The sequence below is a fragment of the Scophthalmus maximus genome, chromosome 10 (genome assembly GCF_022379125.1).
Source record: "Scophthalmus maximus strain ysfricsl-2021 chromosome 10, ASM2237912v1, whole genome shotgun sequence".
Taxonomy (NCBI): domain Eukaryota; kingdom Metazoa; phylum Chordata; class Actinopteri; order Pleuronectiformes; family Scophthalmidae; genus Scophthalmus; species Scophthalmus maximus.
In genome coordinates, this window is record NC_061524.1 from 7,673,201 (window position 1) to 7,692,500 (window position 19,300).

Below are 19,300 nucleotides of genomic sequence, written 5' to 3' on the forward strand. Positions count from 1 at the left end.
ACTCACTGCTTGGTGGACGACTGGGGGGGAAGGGTGTGTGTGTGTGTATGCGTGTGTGTGTGGAGGGGGTAACGAGAAGATGGAGTAAGGTTGGAAGAGAGAGAGAGAGTGTGTGTTTGTGTGGAGGGGTTGAGGAGAAGATGGAAGCAGGTTGGAAGAGAGTGTGTGTGTGTGTGTGTGTGTGTGTGTGTGTGTGTTGGTATATGTGGTTTGGAAGGACATTGTACCTGACATTTCACCTGGGCTCCGCGGACCTAGTGGGATTAGGCGGACTATGCCAAGGTCCGCCTAATTCAAAGAGTGTATAAGCATTTGTTAGTGTCTAACTAACATATATTCTCATTTTCTTTGAAAGTCCTTTTTTACCACTTGACCTGATTTTGAGTGTATCCCAGTGTATAGCACAGCGGACCCCATCGGTGGGTCGTAGATTGCAGTTTCTTACACATTTCTGATACACAAGTGCAATTTGCGCGCGCTGTGTTGTGATTGGGTGGTTGACCTATGTGGGCGGGGCATACAGCCAGACGAGTCGACGCTACTCCTGACCACGTTTCGGCTGTCGCCTTTTAAAAATTAAATGTACCTGGAGAACAACAACATGGCGTAACTGATGAAGCCTACTGGGACAGCGCTGTACACGACGGTAAGGATTTAAATTTGTAAATATAACATACATATGGTTGATTTTATGCTTTTTGCAGTGTAAGCCAAAGTTGCTTTTAGTCGGTGCATGTGCTAGGCTAGCAGAGCTAAGTTTCTTAGCGGCTTCGTGCAGCTCGTTAAGCCACGAACATACATTTATTTGCTATTAAAACAGAGTACAGTCGGCAGAGAACAGGGCAGAAGTAACTAACATAAGTTGGCAGCTCAGGTATTTTTTAATTCAAAACCAAGCAATAAAGTATACAGCACAGAAAAAAATTACCTTTATTTGATTGTTGGTAGCTTGCTAGGCAAAGTCAATATGTTTGTTGCTACGTTTGCCTAGCCATATACACGTGCTGGCTCGGCTCATCTGCCAGGCCCGGCAGGTGTTTGCTTCTCCATCCCAGCAGGGCTACCTGGTTGTGGGTGTGCTCTCAACTGATGATGCGCCGCCCGGAGCCGCACTTTGGGCTGTGGGGGGAAACTGTGGTCTGGTGCCCTCACATTTGCCCTTACAGAGTTAAGTGTAATTCCTGCGCAACGTAAAACCAGAGCTGATTAAATACACTCTGGAAGCTCAAATGGCGTCCGGTTCGCTTTACTGCGGCGCCGGTAGCAGCGGGGCCGGGCCGGAGTGGGAGCGGGGCAGCGGGGCTGGCAGCAGCGGGGCCGGGGCGGAGTGGGGCAGCGGGGCTGGCAGCAGTGGGAGTGGGGCGGAGTGGGGCAGCGGGGCTGGCAGCAGTGGGGCAGCGGGGCTGGCAGCAGTGGGGCAGCGGGGCTGGCAGCAGTGGGAGTGGGGCGGAGTGGGGCAGCGGGGCTGGCAGCAGTGGGGCAGCGGGGCTGGCAGCAGTGGGAGTGGGGCGGAGTGGGGCAGCGGGGCTGGCAGCAGCGGGGCCGGGGCGGAGTGGGGCAGCGGGGCTGGCAGCAGCGGGGCCGGGGCGGCGGGGCTGGCAGCAGCGGGGCCGGGGCAGCGGGGCTGGCAGCAGCGGGGCCGGGGCGGCGGGGCTGGCAGCAGCGGGGCCGGGGCAGCGGGGCTGGCAGCAGTGGGAGTGGGGCAGCGGGGCTGGCAGCAGCGGGGCCGGGGCGGCGGGGCTGGCAGCAGCGGGGCCGGGGCAGCGGGGCTGGCAGCAGCGGGGCCGGGGCAGCGGGGCTGGCAGCAGTGGGAGTGGGGCGGAGTGGGGCAGCGGGGCTGGCAGCAGTGGGGCAGCGGGGCTGGCAGCAGTGGGGCAGCGGGGCTGGCAGCAGTGGGAGTGGGGCGGAGTGGGGCAGCGGGGCTGGCAGCAGTGGGGCAGCGGGGCTGGCAGCAGTGGGAGTGGGGCGGAGTGGGGCAGCGGGGCTGGCAGCAGCGGGGCCGGGGCGGAGTGGGGCAGCGGGGCTGGCAGCAGCGGGGCCGGGGCGGCGGGGCTGGCAGCAGCGGGGCCGGGGCAGCGGGGCTGGCAGCAGTGGGAGTGGGGCAGCGGGGCTGGCAGCAGCGGGGCCGGGGCAGCGGGGCTGGCAGCAGCGGGGCCGGGGCAGCGGGGCTGGCAGCAGCGGGGCCGGGGCAGCGGGGCCGGGGCAGCGGGGCTGGCAGCAGCGGGGCCGGGGCGGCGGGGCCGGGGCGGCGGGGCTGGCAGCAGTGGGAGTGGGGCAGCGGGGCTGGCAGCAGCGGGGCCGGGGCGGCGGGGCGGCGGCGGGTTGACGGGGCGTCGGGCGCCGGACCTCAGCTGAATGTGGCTCGGTGCGGCCAAATGTGCCAGTGGAAATGGGCCTTGTACGAAGAAGTAGAAAGCAGCAAGCTTTGAGCTCAGGTTTTGACTATTGTCATTGTTAGTTTCTGTTCATTTAACTGCTTTGGTTTTCTGGGCCTGTAAGAGGATGTTTCTAATTTAGTTGAATGAAAATGTAATATCATTAACAATGTAAAAAACAAAAGAACAAGGGGAAACCATGCTATCTGGTTTATTTTGTGAGTGTTGGTTTATATTATTTCACAGTTTGAATGTTTTTGCTAATTTTACTGGTAGGTATGAGGTATGAAGTCTGTTCATTGAGCGTCCTGTGAATGTCACAGTTTAGATTATTTTCTGAAGATCAGACAATCACTGTTGAAATGTTTGGTTGGGGTTATTTTTTTAGACTGAAAAAGTTAAGGTGGATCTCACTGCCTTTTCACAGTTATACTTTTTTTCTGATCATGCTTGTCATACAAATTAAGATAAGTTTATTGCCTTCTGAAAGCAAAACATGCAGAGGAGAAGACGTGTTAACCCAAAGGAAGATGCAACATTTTATATTACTGCTGGAAGGGACAAAGTGGCACTTGACATCAAATACATCAATGCCATCAAAGGTAAGTTGAATCACTGTCTGTATAATCATAATTAAACTTTCTTTTAAATGTCACCTTGCTATTTGTCACTTATTTGTTATTTGTGTATGACCTAGGTCGTGGTATCTTCACCTCTGCTCCATTTGAAAAAGGAGACTTTCTGGTGGAATACAGAGGTGAACTGATAACCAAGCAAGAATGTGAGAGGAGACAGAGAGTCTACCATGACCACCTCAAAGTCTTTATGTTTGAGTTCCATTTCAATGGAAAACTGTGGTGGTGCGTACTAATGTTAATATGCTTATTTTGATAATAATTGCTTTGTGTGCTCAACATAAATTTTTAAGTCAGGCAAATTTACCTTGTCTAAATTGTGTGTTTTGAAATTAATTGTTACTTGTGTTTTTGTAGTGTTGATGCATCGACTGAGGATGGGTCATTTGGAAGAGTGGTAAATGATGACCATTTAAACCCTAATGCCAGGATGAAGTACTTTACCGTAAAAGGGAAGCCCCATCTGTGCTTATTTGCAGTAAGAGACATAGGTCCAGGAGAGGAGATCACCTACAATTATGGTGACTCAAACTGGCCATGGAGATGCAAGGTGCTTAAAATTCTACTTTGTGAAATTGATAGTTCTCATAAATGAAATGCTCTAACCACAGAAAATTGCACATAAATACTAAATATTGTCCAAATATCTTTACAGCATTATTCACACCATTAGTTGATATTGTAAAACAAAACAACTAAACTGCCACATCAAAAATACTGACTGTTATAAAATGTCATTTTAGTTGATCTCATTTGTCTGATGTCTGTTAAAATGTTTAGAATCCTGGCAAGTCTTTGGAGACGATACATGGTGAGGGACCACCCACATCAAAGCCTTGTACAAGTGAAAAAGTAAGAAATGATTTCTTTGTAGTCTAACTACAAAGAAAATTTTTCTCATTTCCTAGTTACCCACTTGTAGTTTTTTTTTGTTAAAATGACCAGGTTTGAGAATTTAAAGTGGAAAAAATAAAAGGACATTTTGCTGTAGTATGAACAAAACTACACTTGTTGACTGGGACCCTGTTATTGTACTGTGCTTCTACAGGCCATTTATTGGTTCAACTCTTTGAAACTAAGGCTAACACAATCAAATAGAATCGTAGTGGAGAAGCGTTTAAAAGTATGGTACCACCTACATTTGATCTGCATGTTACTTTAATGTGTTTGGTAAATTGTCTATGAAATGCTGTGTCTGTGTGTATGCAGTTGTCTGAGTGTGATATGGTTTATATCGACCGTAATTTATAAGGACATTGACATGAAATGCTGTGTGTCTGTGTGTATGCAGTTGTCTGAGTGTGATATGGTTTATATCGACCGTAATTTATAAGGACATTGACATGAAATGCTGTGTGTCTGTGTGTATGCAGTTGTCTGAGTGTGATATGGTTTATATGGACCGTAGTTTATTAGGACATTGACATGAAATGCTGTGTCTGTGTGTATGCAGTTGTCTGAGTGTGATATGGTTTATATGGACCGTAGTTTATAAGGACATTGACATGAAATGCTTGTCAAAGCTTAAGTTACTATGATATTTCAGTGTATGCGTGTGTGTCGATTAGCTAAACACCTTTTATGTCATAGGGGGACCACAGTGTTTATGTGGTCCTGATCCCAGGTGGTGTTCACAGTGGCATCACTTTGGTTTTTAAGAGTACTTGGACCACCTACATTTGATCTGCATGTTAGTTTAATGTGTATGGTAAGTTGTCTAGTTACATGTCACGAATAGGGTCCCAGTCAACAGTAATAACTGGAATTCATGACAAGGTCTCATTTAAATGAACCACATCTAATCTAACAAGTATACAGGTATGATGTCACTCAGTGAGAAAGGCTTACAGCAACTTCTTCAAGGTAGAGTCTGAGATCATTCTAGTAACGAAGTTGTCTGTAGATATACAATGGAACAACAAAATGCTGAATTCATCAGTTCACATTAACTTTGGAGATTGTAGTTTTATAATGTATAGACTGATGTTGCCTGTTCCAAAGCAGATTTGTTTCCCTCAAAACACATGCAGAAACACAACCATGATAATTTAAACATAATGTTAGACAGGGAACAACCTTGTCTTCAAGATATTTATGGTAATCTTTACTGTTTTTTCTGTTGTTAAAGGATGTTGACGAGGACACGTCTCAGAGGGGTTGTGAAGCCACAAATTGCCCTTCGTCAAGTGAAGATGTTGAAGAGGTATGTTGTCATAAAACATTGATTTCCATTTTATCTCTCACTGTTGATCTATATCGTATAAAATTACCCAGTGAGCTTTTAGCCAAAGTTTCCCCCTTGGTGCTTTTGTCAACAGTTGGATGGTTTCTTTTATCTAGACCCCAAATATCATCTCTAGTGGTACATCCCCATTACATGTCTGTTAATTGTCCCTTTGCTCTGCTTTATCTGCTACAGATGATGGCTGAGGGCAGCCCGAACAAGCTGGCTGCGAGTTCCATGAATCTGCCGAGTCCTCTTCTGGATCCACTTGGCAAGGTTGAAAAGGTAAATTAATCTAATGCACCGATTAATGAGGTTACTTATGGCAAAAAATTTAAACAGCCAACATGTTTCACTGATGCTCTGTGTGTCTGCAGTTGTCTGAGTGCGATATGGTTTACATGGAGCTTAATATTTAAGGACATTGGCATGAAATGCTGTGTCTGCAGTTGTCTGAGTGTAATATGGTTTATATGGACCGTAGTTTATAAGGACATTGACATGAAATGCTGTGTGTCTGTGTATGCAGTTGTCTGAGTGTGATATGGTATATATGGACCATAATTTATAAGGACATTGACATGAAATGTTTGTAAAAGCTTAAGTTACTATGATATCTCAGTGTATGTGTGTGTCGAGCAGCTAAACACCTTTTATGTCTTAGGAGGACCACAGTGTTTATGTGGTCCTGATCCCAGGTGGGGTTCATAGTGGCATCACTTTGGTTTTTAAGACTACTTGGACCACCTACATTTGATCTGCATGTTAGTTTAATGTGTATGGTAAGTTGTCTAGTTACATGTCATGAATAGGGACCCAGTCAACAGTAATAACTGGAATTCATGACAAGGTCTCATTTAAATGAACCACATCTAATCTTACAAGTATACGGGTATGATGTCACTCAGTGAGAAAGGCTTACAGCAACTTCTTCAAGGTAGAGTCTGAGATCATTCTAGTAACGGAGTTGTCCGTAGACATACAATGGAACAACAAAATGCTGAATTCATCGGTTAACATTAACTTTGGAGATTGTAGTTTTATAATGTATAGACTGATGTTGCCTGTTCCAAAGCAGATTTGTTTCCCTCAAAACACATGCAGAAACACAACCATGATACTTTTCATTTAATGTTAGACAGGGAACATCCTTGTCTTCAAGATGTTAATGGTAATCTTTACTGTTTTTTCTTTCTTACAGTTTGTTGACGAGGACACGTCTCAGAGGGGTTGTGAAGCCACAAATTGCCCTTCGTCAAGTGAAGATGTTGAAGAGGTATGTTGTCACAAAACATCGATTTCCATTTTATCTCTCACTGTTGTTCTATATCGTATAAAATTACCCAGTAAGCTTCAAACCAAAGTTTCCCTCTCGTGCTTTTGTCAACAGTTGGATGGTATCTTTTATCTAGACCCCAAATATAATTTCTAATGGTACATCCCCAGTACATGTCTGTTAATTGTCCCTTTCCTCTGCTTTATCTGCTACAGATGATGGCTGAGGGCAGCCCGAACAAGCTGGCTGCGATTTCCATGAATCTGCCAAGTCCAGTTCTGGATCCACTTGGCAAGGTTGAAAAGGTAAATTAATCTAATGCACTGATTAATGAGGTTACTTATGGCAAAAATTTTAAACAGCCAACATGTTTCACTGATGCTCTGTGTGTCTGCAGTTGTCTGAGTGTGATATGGTTTACATGGAGCTTAATATTTAAGGACATTGAAATGAAATGCTGTGTGTGTCTGCAGTTGTCTGAGTGTAATATGGTTTATATGGACCGTAGTTTATAAGGACATTGACATGAAATGCTGTGTGTGTCTACGTGTATGCAGTTGTCTGAGTGTGATATGGTTTATATGGACAGTAGTTTATAAGGACATTGACATGAAATGCTTTTCAAAGCTCAAGCTACTATGATATATCAGTGTATGTGTGTCGACCAGTTAAACCCCTTTTATGTCTTAGGAGGACCTCAGTGTTTATGTGGTCCTGACTCCAGGTGGTGTTCATAGTGGCATCACTTTGGTTTTTAAGATTACTTGGACCACCTACGTTTGAGCTGCATGTTAGTTTAATGTTCATGGTAAGTTGTCTAGTTAGATGTCATGAATAGGAACCCAGTCAACAGTAATAAATGGGATTCATGACAAGATATAATTTAAATGAACCACATCTAATCTAACAAGTCTACAGGTATGATGTCACTTTGTGAAAAGGCCTTACAGCAACAATGGAACAACAAAATGCTGAATTCATCAGTTCACATTAACTTTGGAGATTGTAGTTTTATAATGTATAGACTGATGTTGCCTGTTCCAAAGCAGATTTGTTTCCCTCAAAACACATGCAAAAACACAACCATGATACTTTTCATTTAATGTTAGACAGGGAACATCCTTGTCTTCAAGATGTTAATGGTAATCTTTACTGTTTTTTCTTTCTTACAGTATGTTGACGAGGACACGTCTCAGAGGGGTTGTGAAGCCACAAATTGCCCTTCGTCAAGTGAAGATGTTGAAGAGGTATGTTGTCACAAAACATTGATTTCCATTTTATCTCTCACTGTTGTTCTATATCATATAAAATTACCCAGTGAGCTTTAAACCAAAGTTTCCCTCTCGTGCTTTTGTCAACAGTTGGATGGTTTCTTTTATCTAGACCCCAAATATCATTTCTAATGGCTCATCCCCAGTACATGTCTGTTAATTGTCCCTTTCCTCTGCTTTATCTGCTACAGATGATGGCTGAGGGCAGCCCGAACTTGCTGGCTGCGAGTTCCATGAATCTGCCAAGTCCAGTTCTGGATCCACTTGGCAAGGTTGAAAAGGTGAATGAATCTAATGCACCGATTAATGAGGTTGCTTGTGGCAAAAAATTGAAATTGCCAAAATGTTTCACTGATGCGCTGTGTCTGCAGTTGTCTGAGTGTGATATGGTTTACATGGAGCTTAATATTTAAAGACATTGAAAGGAAATGCTGTGTGTGTCTGCAGTTGTCTGAGTGTAATACGGTTTATATGGACCTTAGTTTATAAGGACATTGACATGAAATGCTTTTCAAAGCCCAAGCTACTATGATATATCAGTGTATGTGTGTGTCGACCAGTTAAACACCTTTTATGTCTTAGGAGGACCTCAGTGTTTATGTGGTCCTGACTCCAGGTGGTGTTCATAGTGGCATCACTTTGGTTTTTAAGATTACTTGGACCACCTACATTTGATCTGCATGTTAGTTTAATGTTTATGGTAAGTTGTCTAGTTACATGTCATGAATAGGAACCCAGTCAACATTAATAAATGGGATTCATGACAAGATATAATTTAAATGAACCACATCTAATCTAACAAGTCTACAGGTATGATGTCACTTAGTGAAAAAGCCTTACAGCAACATTGGAACAACAAAATGCTGAATTCATCAGTTAACATTAACTTTGGGGATTGTAGTTTTCATAATGTATAGACTGATGTTGCCTGTTCCAAAGCAGATTTGTTTCCCTCAAAACACATGCAAAAACACAACCATGATACTTTTCATTTAATGTTAGACAGGGAACATCCTTGTCTTCAAGATGTTAATGGTAATCTTTACTGTTTTTTCTTTCTTACAGTATGTTGACGAGGACACGTCTCAGAGGGGTTGTGAAGCCACAAATTGCCCTTCGTCAAGTGAAGATGTTGAAGAGGTATGTTGTCATAAAACATAGACTTCCATTAATATCTTGCCCTGTTGTTCTATATCGTATAAAATTACCCAGTGAGCTTTAAACCAAAAATTTCCCTGTCATGCTTTTGTAAACAGTTGGATTGTTTCTTTTATCTAGAACCCAAATATCATCTCTAGTGGTACATCCCCAGTACATGTCTGTTAATTGTCCCTTTCCTCTGCTTAATCTGCTACAGATGATGGCTGAGGGCAGCCCGAACAAGCTGGCTGCGATTTACTGGAATCTGCCAAGTCCAGTTCTGGGTCCACTTGGCAAGATTGAAAAGGTAAATTGATCTACTTTTTTAGTTTTAAGACTAGTTTTCTCTGGCTATTTTGTTATTAACCTAGTGATCACATCTACCACATTTCAGAGTAGATTTAATATAGACTGGGCACACTGATCTGTGGTGTCTGTATTTTCTCTGGTTGCCAGAGCTGAAGGTATAGGAGTCAATTGAACAGCGGCGATGTACAGTTATTTGGTCTCGTAGAGACAATCCATAGATGTATGGGAAAGACAAATTAAAAAATTCAGAGAACAGTGTTTCAGTTTGTTTTTTTTCATCATTCCTTTTTTTCATCATACCTGACTCCTGTTTTTCATACTTCTGCAAAGAGTGTGATTATTTTTATGTCCCAATCTCCACAATACTCAAAGATATTCTTCAGAGAACTTTAAAAGCCCACACTTTTAAACTTACATCTTTTTTCTGGTTTAAACAATTTATAGAGAAAGGAAACCAACCAATTAGACACAGAACACTGTGGTAATTTTTTTACCTGTTTGCTCTTGTTCTCTTTTTTAGTTGACCACTGAGACTAACCAAAATCAGCTCACGAGTCCAAATGAGACTGATACAGTTTTCAACAGTGAAAAGGTATATTGAATATCAGATTTATAATGTCTTTGATTGGATTATTTTTCTCAGGATTCAGTAGATATCAACATGTAAAGGTTTTTCACATCTTACTGCTCTTGCACTTGCCAACAGTGTTGCAAACATCGCCTGGTGTGCACAACAGTCTCCTCTTTGGACAGATGCGTTCAGTGTGTGGGACCAGTATCTGCCTTCAAGTGGCTTGGCTATCGCTGCAGAGGTGAGATGTTTAGTGTGACAGAGGGCAGTAAGTGGATATATTTGATGTGCTCTAATGTATGATGAACTACTCTGTAAAGAAACACCTATGAAAACTTCTCCTTTTCATAGGCTATTATACAAACAATTTTTCGAGTTTTATGATGAGTAAAAAGGTATCATGATGAAACTGAACACTGCTACCTCTGAGTCTAGATCGCGGCATGTGCTCCAGATTACTTAAAGATGTTTCGTTTTGCCTAATTGACATGGACACTGTTATGCTTATTGTTTTCCTGAATCCACCTTTGTTTTTTAAACAGTTAAAAGTCTTTGCTGTTTTTTGTGTTCTAGATCACTACAGTGTTATGACAAGAGAAAAACGTATATAGCCGCACAGTGCTAAAATTAATATACTCAAAATGTGTTACAGTTTGTTCCGGGGTCTGGCATAAATCCTGCCTCAGACAAATAACAACTGATTACATCCAAGACCCATCACAGGTGAGTATCCTCTTAAAGGTTGTTGAACTTGAACCATCTTTAAGTGTCCATCACCACATAAAATGATTTGCTTTCTCATCATTTCAGCAGCAAAAGTTCCCTAGGTCTTCTGGGGATGAACTGCTTTCAGATGAAGACGACCTTCCACATTCAGAACTGAACCAAATATTGGATGATGATGATTACGTATCCGATATGGACTACGTACCCAACTCAGACTCACACGATGATGACGATGACTATTCAGATGCAAGCATACACTTGATGCCAAGACTGTTGAAAGCTACACAAATTCAAGAGAAAGTGGTAAAACCCGATGTTGGAACATCTGATGCCTCAGACACAAACATCCTAGTTGTGCCCAGCACTTCAAAACATCCACCTCTTGAAGATCCCATGGAAGTCGCATCTGATTCAGGAAATTCCATCAAAGACTCATCAAGGGATCCAGAGGGTAAAGGTGAACTTCATGAACAAGACTTGCCACATCTCATTTTTAGTAAAAAAAATTACTGTTACATTTGTGGTAAGCCACAAAGCAAGATCTCCCGCCATTTGAGAACACACAAGACACATGCTGAAGTTGTACGTGCATTTTCCCTTCCAGAAGACTCAAAAGAGCGCAAGACAATATTAGAAAAAATGAGGAATAAGGGAAATTTTCAACACAACACTGAAGTTTTACAAGGTGGAACAGGACCAGTCAAAGTGAAAAGGAAACCAAAAGCTAAATCACAACCAGGAAAGTTCATTCACTGTATGCACTGTCAAGGGATGTACATTCGTAAGGAGCTTTGGAGACATGTCCGCAGATGCCCCTTTAAGCCAGAAAACCAAGATTTGGATAAAGAACCTGGGAGAACTAAAGTGCTGGCTTTGGCTGCAGCTCACGAGTCTGCATTCTCTCAGCAGATCTCAAGTGGAGTGTGGAAGCTCCTTGGTGTCATGAAACAGGATGAGATTGCCTCCATTGTGCGAAATGACCTATCTATTATTCAGTTTGCCCAGTCGCTCTACAACAAACACGGACAAGACCCTACAAAACATGAGTACCTGCGACAGAAGCTGCGTGAAGTGGGGCGTTTGTTGTTATGTCTGCGCACAGATTTCTCAGTACAAAACTTAGAGGAAGCTGTTAAACCTGCTAACTTCCAGAGAGTTGTGCAAGCAGTAAAGAAAGTTGCAGGTTTTGATGAAGAAAAAGCCTCATACCTTACACCAAGCCTTGCGCTGAAACTGGGACATGCACTACAGAAAATCTGTGACATTGTTCATTGTAGGGCACTCATGGCAGAAGATCAAGAACTGATCAGGTCCACTGAAATATTCAAGAAGTTGCAAATGTCCAAGTGGTCTGAGTTGGTGTCTCATAGAGCCCTGAACACACTGAGTGATGCAAAATACAACAAGCCATCAACATTGCCCTTCACAGAAGATGTTCAGACCCTTCATCGCTACCTTGACAAATCTGCAGAAAGTTCATTTTGCAACTTGAAGGAGACAGCTACCACTCAGAACTATGCTCAACTTGCAAAAGTCACTCTTGCACAAATCATTGTGTTCAATCGAAGACGTGCTGGGGAGGTTTCAAAAATGCGTCTCAAAAGTTTTCATGAAAGAGACAACACAAAGCTCCATGACGATGTGGCCATGGGTTTGTCAAAGACTGAGAAGAGACTCTGCAACTATTTTAGCCGAATCGAAATAATGGGAAAAAGAGGCAGAAAGGTTGCAGTTCTGCTCACACCAAGAATGGTTGATGCCCTGTCACTTCTTGTCAGTAACAGAGCTGAATGTGATGTTTGTGCCACAAATGTCTTCCTGTTTGCAAGACCCAAATCAATGAGCTACTACAGAGGACAGGACTGTTTACGTGTTCATGCAAGTCAGTGTGGAGCAAAGCACCCTGAGTACCTTAGGTCAACACATCTCAGGAAACATGTTGCTACACTCTCGCAGGTCCTTAATTTAAAAAACAATGAACTTGATCAGGTTGCAGATTTCTTGGGTCACGACATCCGTGTTCACCGCGATTTCTACAGATTACCAGTTCCCACAACTCAACTGGCCAAGATTTCCAAACTGCTTTTGTCAATGGAAAAAGGAGATCTTTCCAGCATGCAGGGGAGATCACTGGATGAGATTGAAATTGAAGGTTTGTACAGAAATTTTTTTTGTAGATAAGTTTCTGAGTGTTTATTTCTTTTTCTTATTTAAGTCAAAGGATTTGAATTTATTTCATTTTCATATCCATATATAAGGTCCACTGTTCAGAAAAACGGGAATAAAAGCCCACAGTAGGGCTTGGTAATAATTCAGCATTATTGTTTCAGTGGAAACTGAATCACAATGTGATTTTGTCATTTTAAAAAAATATATATATTGTCCAAATAAATATTTGTAAGCAAACTAACTAGAAACTAAATACTCTACAGACAGATGAGGTGAAAGAGAAAAAAAACACAAAATGTCTTGTGGTGTTTGGCCACCACTGGAGTTAGAGTACTCCTCAGCATTGCTTCTACTGGAGGGATGAACATCATTCTTCCAAATGATATTCCCTCATTTGGCTTTTTTGATGATGATGCTAGAGAGCATTGTCTAACAAGTCGGTCCAAAATCTCCCAGAGTTCAACTGGGTTTAGACGTGGGGACTGTGAAGGCCACAGCATATGATTCACAAGCATTGCCATCCTAGAAGAGAGCACTCCCATCAGGATAGAAATGTTTCATCATAGGATAAGGGGGGTCTCTAAGAACTGCTTTGTATTGATCTGCAGGTCCTCTAATGGTGCTTTTCCACTGCATAGTACTGGCTCGACTCTGCTCGCTTTATTTAGCTTTTTCCACTAGGGATGGAACCTGGTACTTTTTAGTCCCACATCTGGCCAGGTTCCAATCGAGCTAAGCCGATACTAAAATGTGACGTGAAAACACTGCCGACTGCTGATTGGACAGAGAGTCTCGTCACATGACGCGTTGTCAGCACCTGTGTGGAATCAACTGCATTTGTTATGGTTTTACTTGTGATTTATTCAGGTTTTTACCTTAATTTGTCACCCAGCTTCAGATGAATATTAAAATGAGGTGAATAAAATCCTGAAGCCTTCACAGTCACCAGATCTCAACCCAGCTGAACAATAAAAAGATTTTGGACCAACATGTAAGACAATGCTCTCTACCCCCACCAATACCCAATAAATCATAGAAATTTTGAATTCCAAATCTATTTAGAAAGGAAGTAAAGCTTTTATTTATTAACACTTTAAAAAGTATACAAAGTGCTTCACACACCAACAAAAAACAATGACTTACAATGACTAAATTACAATTACAAATTTACAAACACCACAACATTGAGACTTAACTAGACTGATCCAAAACAAAAGACACAGAGGTGAGACAGTCACAGACATCTTTAATATATATTTAAAGTTCAACATCTATCAGCTTGCTCTCTGTGGTTGTTAATGAGCCACTAGGGGTAAATGCACACAATATATGTCCATAACTGGTTGTGTGGATCAAGTTATAGCAAACGATAACAGTCAGTGCTAACCTCAGTGACTGCATTTCCTGTAGCTGCTAAAAAGCCTTTATGTAATTTGTCATTGAAAGCTTTTATTGTGAACGAAGTTTAGTGATTGATTTCAATTAGGAATAATTCAGTACTGTCAAATCCAGCCCCAATAGGCAATAGGAAATTGGGATAGGTGAAAATGATGATGATAATTCAAGTGAAATGCATTTTGATCCTCACGAAAACTGACCGGTCAATCATGATTGTCAGTTTGGAGAACCCTGCTTTAGATTCTTAACTCACCTAATAGGGTTCTTCAGTTAACACTGTAAACCAATTTACAGAATTTTGGTCTGAAATTATGCTACTATATATTAAGCATGGAATGTAAAAAATGTTTTTGTTTTTTTTATCAATTTACCAGAAGAAATCGCGGTAAGTGATGCTGAGGCCAAGGACAGGGAAAGTGAGCCTGAGAGTGATGAAGCAGGGTGTGGAACCAGCAAACCTGTGGATGATGCAGACTCAACATTCACAGCTGCGGAAATGGTGTCAGCGGTGTCATCCACAGTAATCGAGACTGCCCCTCCATCTGAAGGTAAGCATCTTCAAATTGCTGGAATGTAAGAAAAAGGTAAACACGACTGGGAATGTAAAGACGTCAGAAGCATGTAAGTGTCTCTTGGCCTCCAGAGGTCCACCATATTGCCTGCAGCTCGGAATGCTGAAGTTGTAATAGGCGAGCCGACAACAGCTGCAATGCGCTTCACAATTCACTATTGGAGAGATGCACCTCAAAATGATATTACCTCATTTATATGTACAATCTTTATTTAATCTGCTCATCTATTTGAGATCAAGAAAGATCAGGTGCAAACATAACAAAGGGACATAGTGTCATCACTAGGCATCAAGACAAAACTAAAATTTAGAGATCAAAGTTTTTCTGATATTATTTGGTGTTGCAGATGGTGGTGGAGAACATCTTACATGCTGCTCCAAAATCTTTTAGACGTGTTCAGCTGGGTTGAATTCCTGTGGCTGTAAAGGCTGTAGGATTGGATTCACTTTGTTTTCATCTTCATCAAACCATCTGCAGTTAATGTTTCTCCACGCTTATTCAGATTTTTCCTTAAATTTTTCCCCTGTCCGTGTATTCCAAAGTGTCCACACACTAAGTGGACTTGTCTACAGGGTGAACTATATCAAGTGAGCCATCAAATAAAAACCTAAAGCAAATACTCATATTCATCAAAGAAACAAGTTAACAAGAATATTTTAGTCAATTGTGTCATTGATTCAACTCAGGTTTTTTTCTACCTTGAATATTTTACAGGAAAAGTTGACCATCGCGAAGCTGGGGCCAGAAGATTGTGTCCGAAGAGAGTGTGGATTAAGGCTGAGGTTGCTGCAGTGATGCGCTATTTCAGCAAGCAAATAAAAGAAGGAAAACTGGCCACCAAAGCTGAGTGCAGTCACTGCAAGGAGGTAGAGGGGCCCGTGTTGGCAGAGAGAACTGTCCAAAATATTAGGGACTTTGTCAGAAACAGAGGGAGGGCTGCAAAAAGGCAGCAACAAAAACTGTAAACTGTAAAAACTGTGTGTGGGGGTGAGGGGTCGGGGGGGTTTTTTGTTAGAAGCAGGAAAGCTAATGGTTCTTGTGCAGTTATGCCAATATACAGTTAAAATAATATGAAGCTACAGTGATCTCTTTTGTTATAATTTATAATTTTTTTTAATGTTTTCGTTATGCTGATATGTTAAACTTTCACGTCTTCACACACAAGCTGGGAACCCAGAGCAATTCTCTTTTGTTTTAATTTATTTATTTTTTGTTGAGGGCAACAAAAAGTTAGAAAAAAAAACTGTTAACCCACAATGTGTGGGGGTGAGGGGTCTGGTTTTTTAGCTAATGTAGCTATAAAAAAAGTTGCCAATATACAGTTAAAATAAGCTGTGAAGCTACAGTGATCTCTTTTGTTTTAATTAATTTATTTTTATTTGTGGATATTCTGATGTGTTAATCTTGGATGACATATTTTCAAAGTTGTGTGGAATGACAGTTCTAACATTTACAATTTAAATGCAATAGTTTAAAATGTCAAGACTCAATTGATTGTGGGTGTTCTTTTTTCTTATGCTCAGGATTAAGTGCACTTATTTTTATGCACATCTTAACACATTTGTTTCATTCACATATTTTTGTTAATATGTTCATACATTTGAGTATTATGTAGAGGTAGGACAGTAGTTCATGTGCTAGAGCATTTCTTCTGATAATAACATCATCATATCATGACTGTTCCATTAATGCTTGATGCAGTCATGTTGTGTATTTATGTTAATGAGACATTTAAAAAAGTGACATCATTGTCCCTTTAAAGTCCATTTAATGTTTGTTTGGACCCCATTAACCACGTTTTTCTCAAAAAGAGAACGGTCTACATAAACCATAATAGTGTCTGGGTGCTGTCTATGAGGATGTATGAGGTTGGGAAGGGTGTAACTGAAAGCTAAAGTCACCCAAATTTTTTTCAGATTTTTTAGAGCGTTTTAACCTAACTCCCATAGCTCTAGGACCTCAGGAAAGGGTAGTCCACCTTAACCACCACCGGGCCTGTTTGGAGAAAATGTCCTGCTAAATCATATAAACCCGTATGTGTGTGTGTGTGTGTGTGTGTGTGTGTGTGTGTGTGTGTGTGTGTGTGAGTGTGTGTGTGTGTGTGTGTGTGTGTGTGTGTGTGGGAGGAAGGGGGTTGGATTTTCTGACGTGCGGATGACAAGTGCTGCCGAGGGACTTTGTGTTAAGGATACGCCTGCTATTAGGGGTCCACCAGTGTGTCTGTGATTTTTGTGCGTCTCCACGCTCCCCATTACCAGTGTGGCAAAGTGTTTAGAAGCATTTTGATGGTGTACATCCATCCATGTTTTGAAATGTGACAAGGTGTGTGCATGAGTGTGTGTGTGTGTGTGGGTGTAAATCATACAAATTACTGACTTCTCTCTATGTCTGTGTTTAGTAGAATAACGACAGTATGTTTACTTTTGTCTCTTTGACACAAATAATGTTCTCATTCACAATTCAATTCCAAATAGCTTCCATTCCACTTCTTTTGATTGCGTCCAGCAGTCATCAGTCAAAGTCAGCACTTGCAGAAGTTTCACATAATAATTAGTTAGTGATTCAAAATCTGGCTTGTTTTTTCTGCAGATGAGGGCAATATTTGAAAATGTACTACTTCTTTCAAATGTATTCACATGTTCAGTCTGACATGATGAGCACATGGCAGTGATCTAAGGCATCCAAGGACACAGTATGTTATGCAGCACTCGATCACACACACACACACACACACACACACACACACACACACACACACACACACACACACACACACACACACACACACACACACACACACACACACACACACACACACACACACACACACACACACACACACACACACACACACACACACACACACACACACACACACACACTAGTGTTCCCCTCGTCTCTCCAGAAAAATAATAGATTCCCTCAAAATCACAGCACTCACAACTCCACATCTGGTTACAAAGGCTGTCATTTCCAGCCTCCTGGGAATGAGTCTGGCTTGTGTGACAAAGCAGTGCTTGTGGATTGATGGTAGCAAATAGTGTAGCTCAGTGTAAATGCTAAGAGTAGTGAGGGAGAACGTAAATATAAAAATAGCTATTAATGTTCCCCTGGAAAAAAATGGCACATCTACAGTATTACTCATTCTGCACTCCCACAGATCAGTGTGTATTCTCTACCGGCACATAAGTGTGTGTGTGCACACGTGCACACACACACACACACACACACACACACACACCAACAACAACCAACAAAAACATGCATGTACCCATAGTGGGGTCAAAAAGTCTGCTACCACTTTCCTTTTCACTTGAATGGAAATGCATGAGAGAAACACGAGCCTGTGCAAACATGGACGCTTTGAGTAGCAGAGCATGACCCCGGCATGCACGTGCATGCTAATAAACACACACACTTGTACAGATTCGCACACATGCACACTTGCCCATGCTGCTACATCCCGTTAGATGAATGCAGAATCAAAGGCTGGGATTAGTCATTCTCTTTAGTACAAACTGTAAGACCATGATCTCTCTCTCTCTCTCTCTCCCTTCCTCTCTCTCTCACTCACACACACACACGCACACGCGCGCATGCATGCATGCATGCGCAACCCTCCCCCTACTCTCCCTTTCTCTCCTCAGCTCTCTCAATCTGTATCAGAATCACATTTCACATTGAAATGCAGGCCTGTTTACTGGGTGATTAAAATTTCAAAGAAAAGGGAGAAAACAGAGACAGAGAGATAAAAAAGATGTGAGGCAAAAAGAGAAGGAGATTGTGAAGGGGGGAGAGAGAGAGAGAGAGAGAGAAGCCGGGGGTAGAGGATGTGGGAGAATAGAAGGAAGGAGAAATCCGGTATGCTACAGCGAGCTGACAGTTTGCTGAGGTGCAGAGAGGCAGTGGCTAACGAGAATCACACACATGCATGCACACGCACACACACACACACACACACACACACACACACACTGTAACAAGTAACTGTCGTGGAATGCCTAGCGCCGCGCACAATACGAGCTTTGATCCCTGATCCTCACTCCAGAGCAAATGATATTCAATGAGCTTGTTACTGAGAAAACACCTCCTTTCATTATCCTCTCTCGCTCGCTCTCTCTCGCTCTCTGTCTCAGTGCTTCAATTTCTAGCTCTGAGATCTGCAACTTGGCCTCGGCCCCAACGGGTCCCGGGGGCATTGATTACATTCTGGCCTCGGCTGGATTCATCTTCATGTGCATATTGCAGGACTAGGTTGAGGGGACACATTAATTGCAACACTCATGTAAACGAACATGTGCAGGCGTCATTTTGAGACAGTGAAGTAGCTGTTTTATTTAATGCCTCTGTGTGAATTCAGGGTCTGCACATTAACCCCGTCTGTCATGTGCGCTCGCCCCTCTGCGAGTCTTTGCATTACATTAACTTGTGACTCCCTAGAAAAATGACTCCCACTTCTTTCCTCTCCCTTTTAGCTCCGTTTTGATGTCTTCCAGCTCCCGAGGGAAGTGGCTGGCTCTTTAGCGACTAAATGTTCTTCTTTGTTCACCGGCTATATAGCTGCTAACTGGGCAAGATGATTTGTGAGAGCTTCGGGAAGGAGCAAAGATTTTTTCCAGTAAAACGTAAACAAT

General features: G+C 42.3%; 2 protein-coding genes across 11 annotated transcripts in view; one reads left to right on the top strand and one right to left on the bottom strand.

Annotated features, from left to right (window-relative positions):
- ttc7a (tetratricopeptide repeat domain 7A) overlaps window positions 1–19,300 on the bottom strand; it is a 60,065-nt gene that overhangs the window by 19,575 nt on the left and 21,190 nt on the right. The window lies entirely within an intron of this gene.
- On the top strand, window positions 183–16,156 carry LOC124849328. 9 transcript variants are annotated; one of them, XM_047334882.1, is made up of 20 exons: window positions 183–646; window positions 2,866–2,977; window positions 3,073–3,235; window positions 3,368–3,560; window positions 3,791–3,862; window positions 5,139–5,213; window positions 5,430–5,519; window positions 6,436–6,510; window positions 6,726–6,815; window positions 7,683–7,757; window positions 7,973–8,062; window positions 8,847–8,921; window positions 9,139–9,228; window positions 9,751–9,822; window positions 9,937–10,042; window positions 10,454–10,524; window positions 10,612–12,679; window positions 14,469–14,642; window positions 15,209–15,253; window positions 15,381–15,499. In XM_047334882.1, exons 1-19 carry the CDS (start codon window positions 614–616, stop codon window positions 15,220–15,222), a joined length of 3,738 nt encoding a protein of 1,245 aa, XP_047190838.1. In that variant the 5' UTR covers window positions 183–613; the 3' UTR covers window positions 15,223–15,253; window positions 15,381–15,499. The 9 variants fall into 9 exon arrangements, with proteins under 9 accessions (XP_047190838.1, XP_047190835.1, XP_047190833.1 ...); XM_047334879.1 differs by lacking the exon at window positions 15,209–15,253 and having other exon boundaries at window positions 14,472–14,642; window positions 15,381–16,156; XM_047334877.1 differs by lacking the exon at window positions 15,209–15,253 and having other exon boundaries at window positions 184–646; window positions 15,381–16,156.